The 8,603-nt window shown below is 37.2% G+C and overlaps 1 protein-coding gene across 4 annotated transcripts in view; it reads left to right on the top strand.

Moving 5' to 3' along the window:
- The window catches only part of LOC103131290 (CD276 antigen-like), a 42,717-nt gene that overhangs the window by 2,046 nt on the left and 32,068 nt on the right, over positions 1 to 8,603 (top strand). For 2 of the 4 annotated variants that reach the window (XM_016666552.1, XM_016666551.1), the window contains exons 2-3: positions 2,087 to 2,416; positions 2,503 to 2,766. In XM_016666552.1, the coding sequence (XP_016522038.1) occupies positions 2,087 to 2,416; positions 2,503 to 2,766 (594 nt within the window). Of the gene's footprint in view, positions 1 to 2,086; positions 2,417 to 2,502; positions 2,767 to 3,450; positions 3,730 to 3,823; positions 3,920 to 3,996; positions 4,037 to 4,202; positions 4,440 to 8,603 lie in introns of those variants that run through there. The other 2 variants (XM_007542898.2, XM_007542897.2) reach the window with 2 other exon arrangements.

The following is an 8,603-nucleotide window of genomic DNA, read 5'->3' as shown; positions in this document are numbered from 1 at the left end:
CTGGGTTCCTTTTTCTGAAATATTCACCGCAGAATTATATAATAATGTTTCACTCCAGTGACTTTACAGAACTCAAACAGTCCAGATTGTTTTCATGCATCCAGGCTGGAGGAATGAGCTGCTGAGCAGAACCAGAACCCAACAGAACCTGACAGAACCTGACAGAACCCAACCAACGGTCATTCTGTTACCTGCAATGTTATGTTTCAATTTGTAAGTTTGGTCAGAAGCATAAATGCATAAATGTCAACATATAAAATACAGGATCGTTTTAATCAGTGATGCTAACTGGGAGCTTCATGTTTTGTAGCAAACAATAAATGTGATCAGAGGATTTGGAGGAAAAACAAACAGATGTCAGCAGTAATTTTCCATTTGAAACAAGGAAGTGAAGATAAAGGACAATGTTTAAAAAAAAATTAAAAAAATGTTCTCTGCGGTTTCAGTCCAGGAGCTGACATGTTTAGGCAGCTTAAGGGAACAGCAAAGGTTTCATCCAGGAAACCAGAAATCAGTTTCATAATTTCAGCTTTAGACGTCTAATGAAGAGAATTAAAGGCACCAACACTCACTCTATAATAAATGGTTTATACAGGAATCTGTCAAATAGATCTGCAGAAACAAATAATAAACGACAATAAATGCTGAATAATGAACATTCCTGAAACACAACCCGGCTCTGTGTCGGAGTTTCTGAGGCTTTGGATGTTCAGCTGTTCATTTTCACTGCATGTGTGAAATTAAAACCCTCTACAGCAGCTAAGATTCAGTTTAACACATCGTAAAAAGTCATGTAGTCATAACGTTACATAAACAGACATTTTGTCTCCAAATTAGCCTGGAACAAACTGTTGTAGGGATGGGATGAGTTTGAACATGTTACTGTGAGGTCGAAGCATCAAACGAGGAGGCAAACCGAGCACAGAAAGAAACATAAGAATTAGAGATGTGCCGATCAGGTTTTTTCCTGCCGATACCGATACCGATCACCCATAAGGGCCGATATACCGATCACCGATCATGCACTTTTTCACGAAAATCGGCCCGATTATGATCGGTGACCGATCGATCGGCACACCTCTAATAAGAATGTTATTATTATTATTATTATTATTAATATTATTATTATTATTATTATTATTATTATTATTATTATTATTATTATTATTATTATTATTATTGACGGGGGTGAATAAGACTAACATGAACATCAATAAGCCTTCATGAATATTTATGACTGTTGTCATAAAGTGTCATTCAGTAAACTGACAAAGTTGACATTATTCAAAATGTCTCTGTTATGACAACTTGACAGAAATCATGATGTGACATAAATTTGTTATAAAAGTATTATTGATTAAACTTTAGCTTTAATAACATAAAGCCACATAATTTTTTAAAGTTTAATTTTATAACAAATTTATGTCACATCATGATTTCTGTCAAGTTGTCATAACAAAGACATTTTGAATAAAGTCAACTTTGTATTAAAAGTGTCATAATTTACCGAATGACTCTTTATGACAACAGACATAAATATTCATGAAGGCTCATTCATGTTCATGTCAGTCTTATTCACACCTCGTCAAATAAAGTGTTACTGTTTTATGTTACTAGTTTGTTTTCATTTAAAGGTTTGGTGTTTTCACCCTATGGAGGAGGAATTTAACGAATCTTTCCTTAACCTCAAGCATGTTTTTACAGGTGGTGTTTTCTGTTTTCTGTGAAGCCCTGTTGCTTTCTCTTTCCCACACCCTTCCTTGGAAATAAAAGATAAGCTCCTGCAGCAGGATGTAAAAACACACGGTGAACTGCTGGTGGGGGTCAGGCTGGCAGGGTTACTGCGCCTTCTCAATTCTTGCAAGAATTTGGTTGAAAACTAAGAAACGTCTGTAGTTCTTTTTATAGAGGATGAGAAAATACCTATCAGAGACCGTTTTACAACCTCAGGGAAATGTTACGTTTAATCACAGTGGTCCTCTGTGATGCTGTAGTAGCATCTCAAGTCATGCCAGTTATCATTATCATTACACCAACTCACTTGGATCCATTTGTCTCATCTGACCCTGGATCTGTTCTTGTGCAGCTCTACCTACAGATGCAGAGGTTTCCTGTGTCGTCAAGCAGAGCTGCATCTTACCCTGCAGCTTCCAGAGCCTCGGTGAACCCATCCTCCACTGGACTCAGCTGAAATCACCAGAGCTGAGAGTCCATTCGTTTTATAGCAACCAGGACCAGCTGGGTCACCAGGACCAGAACTTCAGAGGCAGAACGTCTCTGTTCCTGGATCAGGTCTCCAGAGGAAACGCCTCCCTGCTGCTGAGAGATGTTCAGCTTCAGGATGAGGGGAGATATAACTGCTACACCAGCACCACTGAAGGATATAAAGGTTTAATAATAAGACTGAATGTGGACGGTATGAGCTACGGAGGAATAAAACAGAGAAACCTTGGAGTTTGGTTTATGTGCTGGACTTTAACTTCTCCATTTATCTTCCCACAGCTCCAGTCTCTGACATCAGGATCCATCAGGATGGAAACAGGATCACCTGCAGCTCAGAGGGGATCTACCCTCAACCTGAACTCACCTGGTCCACTGAGCCTCCATCCAACATGGCTCTGCAGAACAGAACCACAGTCCATCAGACTGAGGAGAAGCTTTATGACATCAGCAGCTCTCTGACGGGTCCAGATGGTCCAGATCTGACCTACAGCTGCAGCATCAGAACCAGGAGGAACCAGAGGAGAGCAACGTTCAGGGAACTATGTGAGTGTTTGATTCCCCAATAGATCACACCGACACTTCGACCTGCTTCAGGTTGGTTTTTTATTTCTTTTTCACTGAAGAAGAGAGAAGTTTGAGGAACAGAATCTGGGATCATTTCTCAGTTTTCTTCTGAATATATTATCAGCTGAGCTAAACAGAGCAGACAAACATTATACTGAGCTAAGAGTGAAACTGCTTCAATATATTTCTACTGACGTAAAAGTAAAAATTAGCCATCCAAGAAATTACGGCTAATTAAGAAAGAGTAAAAATGTAATGAACTGATCATTTAATATTTAAAAGTTACATAATCAGATGGACAAAATGTAAAGGTTTGAGGAAATTTAGGTATTTTAAGGATCAACATTAAAATTTATATTACAAAGTAACAAAATACCAAAGTCAGACAAAAGAAAGAAAATCCAAATCAATTTTGTTTTGAACAAAAATTGTGTGTCAGGTGACTTTTTGGTAAAAACAAACGTCTTTTCCATTCAGTGAAGTTACACAGTGGTTACAGAATCCAAAGTTTTTACTCAGACAAGAATAGAGATACAAAGTAAAATTACGCCAGAAAAAGTAAAAAGTATAGCAGAGTAAAAATATTACTAAAAGTTTTTTGTTTTTTTTCCAAAGACGTATTCCAGAAAAGGTAACCAGTTAAGACCCATCTCTGATTTTCAGCACCGGTTACCGTGACGACAGATGAAACGTTGCTTCCCTGCTCGGGGCTGAACGGTTCAGAGACGACTGTAGTTTGGAGGTTCAACCATCAGACGGTCCTGAATCAGACGGGAAGGAGCCGCTCCGTGTCAGAGAGGTGGAGGAAACATGTGAAGGATGTTTCAGAGCGTGGAGACCTCAGTCTGCAGGGACTCGATCCTGATCTGGAGGGAAACTACAGCTGTGAGAGCAGCGACGAAGACGAAACCATGGTGACCCAGATCACCGTGAAGAGAGGCGGTGAGGAGACAAGAGAAAACTCCTGAACTATACAAATACTGAGGAAACCATGAAATACATGCAGAGATTCATTCTGACTCGGTTTTCATTTCAGATAAATCATCCTGGATGGTTTGGTTGGTGATTGGAATCATTTTGATCATAGTGACGTTTTCTCTGCTGCTGTGTTTCTGCTGGAAAAGAAGAAAAGGTAGAAACCAGTCAGCAACATCCTCTGAATGATTTCATGTTCTTTTCTATTAATGATGTCCTCTAAACACATTTCAGGACTGATGTAATTCAAAACAAGAAGGATTATGAATGTGATGTAAGTATGATTTTATTTTCATATCCTGATGTCAGAAGGTGAACCAAAACTTTCCTGTCTGATAAAAGATACATATTGTCTGAAAGCAAACATTTTTTATCTGATCAGGAAAAGTTGAGTAAAACGTGAAATGATTGAACTAATAAAGTTTTATCTGTTTGTTCAGGAAGCAGAGAGACGAAGGTTCTGACATGTTGTTCTGCTGATGAGCCCAGTGGACCTCAGGTTTCCCTGGGTCAGAGGAAACAGCCGCCAACTAACAGCTAAAGTCTGCAAATACTGGAGATTCATGTTGTTTTAGGGTTTTTGGAGGCTTTTTTAATCTTCTATTTGTTTTAGGATGAACATGTTCAGACAGATTCAGGCATGTTAGCAGCTGTTTCTACTTTCCTCCATCTGTGTTTCCTTTTCGTTCAGGACTTTTTTAAATTCGTTACCAGAACAACAAGCTGTTACAATCTTCTTTCTGAAGGCCTCAGATGACAGAAAATCATAAAACATTCATTCCTTTGTGTTAATGTGGGACTGCACTGGCAACATTTCAAAACTAATTTCAATATTTAATTTCTAATGACTGTATATATTTATTTTATTTATCTTTAAATATGTTTGTACAGTTGAATACAAGCTAAAATTTAAGGGTGATATTAATAATTACAACCTTATGACTCCTCTAAGACACAGTGATGAAGAAAACAGTTTAAAATAAATGTTTATCTTATTCTCAGTGGATTAAAGTGAAGTTATTAACCCTCAACAACTGAAGCAACATTTATATGTTGAATGTCACTAAATCTAAATTCTCATTTATAATGAATGTTTGGAGTTTGCAGTCAGACTCCATAGTTCTGTTTGGCTGAAGAATAAATTTTGGGAATGTTTTTCTTTGGACACTTTCTTAAACTTAAATAATACAGTAGATGTAACTCAGACAGATTGTACTGGATCTGGAAGATGATCTCTAACTGAGCTGCTCTGAAGAAAGCTTTGAAAATTTATTTATTTTCTTTTTTCGGAGGGAAACTTTAAGTAAACTCACGAGAGTAAATTCATGGCAAATCCTCCATGATGAGTTTTACTTCAGATCAATGAAGGAGAGAAAGCAGATAAATTTGATGAAGACAAACTGACTGATGAGGCCATTAGTGATGTTTTACTGTCTGAACATGTCATCTGATTGTTTGCAGCATTTTATGTCATGATGTTCTGTTTGCTTTACAGATCCATGTTTATGATCTTATCTGTTGTTGTTGTGACTTTTGAATAAAATGTTTCTCTCTGGTTTTGCTGCTGTCTTTGACTCCAACATTTCCCTCATTTATTCATCAGAAACATGTCTGATGAATCCGACTGACATTCCTGTAGCAAAATATTACACAATGTAACAAGTTTTATCATTCAGAACAGAAACAAAAACCAACATCATGTATTTTGGTGATCAAAGATGAAGAAGGCATTTAAATTTAGTTGCTTTATTTAAAGAACAAAGTATTTATACAATAACAAAACATTATGTAAAAATCTTTCTACAGAAATGAAGATCATGGCATCAATAAAGATTCTGAGAAAGTTTAGCTGGTAGAATATAAATGATATGTTTAGCTGCGCCCCCTGCTGGGCAGGAGATGAAACATACTGTAAAATCTTCATTTAGGAAAAAAATCTGAAATACATGCAAATATAAGAAAGAATTAAAAAACATGAACATAAAACTACATCAAAGCTCATGAATCCTGTTGAGGGTAAAATGGGAGAGTTAAAACCAAACCAGTCTCTGAATGAATGAAAGGTTTAAAGCTGCAGAGCTTCACTTTCCTCCATTTTCTTCTTGTAGCTCATCATGAATCCAGCTGCTGCTGCTGCAATCACAACACAAACCACCGTCCGTCTGATGAGTTCAGAAACCACCAGATTCTCTGAAACCAAAGAAGTTCAGGAGTTTAGCTCAGAGACTCATTTGTAGTTCAGAACATCAGATTTTTACCATCTAATGAAGCTTAAATCCTGAATCCTGTTACCTCCAGTCCTCCTCAGATAGAGCCGAGTTATAATGGTCTCCTCATCATCACTGAGCTCACAGCTGTAAACTCCCTCCTGATCTGAGGTCAGATCCTGTAAGGTGAGGCTGCCGGACGCTGAAACGTCCCTCACATGTTTCCTCCACTCCTCTGAGATGTTGTAGATGTTTCTGTCAGTCTTGGTCAGGATGATCTGACTGTGGTTGAACCTCCAGACCAAACTGGAGGCAGAAATGTTGAAGGAAGAGCAGCAGATTGTAACCTGAGACCCTGAGAAACCCACAGAAATGAAATGGAAAATAAAAATTTTAAATGAGTTATTTCCATATTTTAATAAGCAAGTTTGAAGCTTTCACAATATTTGGAAATAAATCAGCAAATGGAACAATAACAAATCATTCTTCAACATACAAGTGTTGCAGGAACTTCAGCAGTAAAAGCATCTGCAACACAATTAACTACAAATATTTTTACAAATATAATATTGTTACCGTGAAACCTCGGATGGGCTGAGGATAAAGCAATGTATGGTACAGGAAAGACAAGACACACACGTTGAACTTCCCTTAACATCAACAAGAAGCTTCCAATTCTCTAAACCGTATTATCTCTTTAGTTAGTGCTTTAAACCAAATGCCTTGTCCCCATTTCTAAGAGTTTTGTCTTTAACTATCAAAATTGAAATATATGAATTGGCTTTTAACTATTTTAATGGCTTTTGCAATTTTTAATTAGTACAAATAAAATATACTTTAATATTTAAGCATCTTAGCTTTTAACTATATCCATTGTTTAAAAAATAATATTTAACTCACCACATAAAAAGATCTACTCTTAATATAAAACCGAAAAAGGTGTAAAGCTCCTTTTATGCTGTGTCTCTTTACTAAGCTTCACATTTATGTCCTAAATATATAGTTTATCTGGTTTTTGCAACAAACCCATAAAGAAGCATCTATTTTATAAAATACAGAAACCAAAATATTGGCCTATGTGTGAGAACTGTCTCAAAATGTGCCAAATACAACAAAGTCAAAATGAACTCGGCAGGCATTCAGCTGCTCACACACGTAGAAAGTCCACTAGCATTAGCTCCAATTAGCCTTCAAGAGATCCATGATTAGTTATAACAATAGTAGTGTTGTAGTCAAGACCACCTAACCCGAGACCAAGTCAAGACAAGACCAAGACCAGCGCCCCACACTACATGACACAATAAAATGTGAAATATGATCAAAATTGCTTCTCAAATTGAGCTGAAAGATCCACATTCCCATAAAATCACCTAGATATTAAATGCTTAGAGCTTAAATAAATTTAACCAGTATCATTAACAATTAAATTCTTCTTCATTCTGCTTTGCTTCCATCTCTGTGCCAAAATCCGTGCAGGTCTCCTGCCATCCCTAAAAAGATAACACCCTGGGCGGTTGCCTATGCTCCTTATGTCAGAAACCACCACTGTCTGCACGATTAAACATAGCAATTAACGCAATGCCCTGATGATAAACAACACTCAAATATGAACAGTGTGCAAGGCGCAAAAAGCAAGAAGTAACCAAGCAGAAGCAGCACACCAGGAGTGTTCTCACCCTTCCTTTTGCTGCTTGAAGCACAGTGCTGCTGCCTGGCGGGATTCTACTGATAGACTCTTCTCTTGTTTGAGACAATCAATCAATCAATCAATCAATCAATCAATCAATCAATCAATCAAATTTTATTTGTATAGCACATTTTAGCAGCAAGGCATTTCGAAGTGCTTTACATAATTAAAATAAAAACAGAAAGAGATTTTTAAAAAAGATAAAAACATTAAAACCTGCACCCCTAACCCTAATGACCTAACCCTAACCCGCTGGGACTTTAGTCAAAAACACCGTTTGACAAGGACTCCAACCTCTAGGTTTTTAGTTGAGACGCCGTCAACTGGGACTCTAAACCCTGTAGAACTTTAGTTAAACGTCGTTTAACTGGGACGTTTTCCAGGGGCTTTACATCATTAAAACGTAGACAGTGAGAAAGAGAAATAAAGAGAAATTAAAAAGTAAAGATAAAAACTTTAAAGAGATTAAAAAAAAAACATTATCCACATGAGGACTTGCCCTTATGGGGTCTCCTCGAAAATAAGAGGCTCTACAAGCCTTTCCTTCTGTAGGACTTTAGTAAAACCGTCATTTGACAAGGACTCTAACCTTTAAAACTTCTTTACATAAAGACATAAAAAAATAAAAAATAAAAATAAAAAAACATCAAAGACATCAAAACCCGCACTCTAATCCTAATTTATCCATAAGCAACTCTAACCAGGTGGGTTTTAAGTTGAGATTTAAAGGCTCTCAGTGTTTCAGCTGTTTTACAGTTTTCTGGACGTTTGTTCCAAATTTGTGGTGCGTAGAGACTGAATGCTGCTTCTCCTTGTTTGGTTCTGGTTCTGGGGATGCAGAGCAGAACCAGAACCAGAAGATCTGAGGGGTCTAGTCGGTTGGTACAGCAATAACAGATCTTTAATGTATTGTGGTGCTAAACCGTTCAGTGATTTATAAACTAACA

This window comes from Poecilia formosa, unplaced genomic scaffold (assembly GCF_000485575.1).
Source record: "Poecilia formosa unplaced genomic scaffold, Poecilia_formosa-5.1.2 Scaffold740, whole genome shotgun sequence".
Classification (NCBI taxonomy): domain Eukaryota; kingdom Metazoa; phylum Chordata; class Actinopteri; order Cyprinodontiformes; family Poeciliidae; genus Poecilia; species Poecilia formosa.
This window is presented reverse-complemented; position numbering and strand designations above follow the sequence as displayed.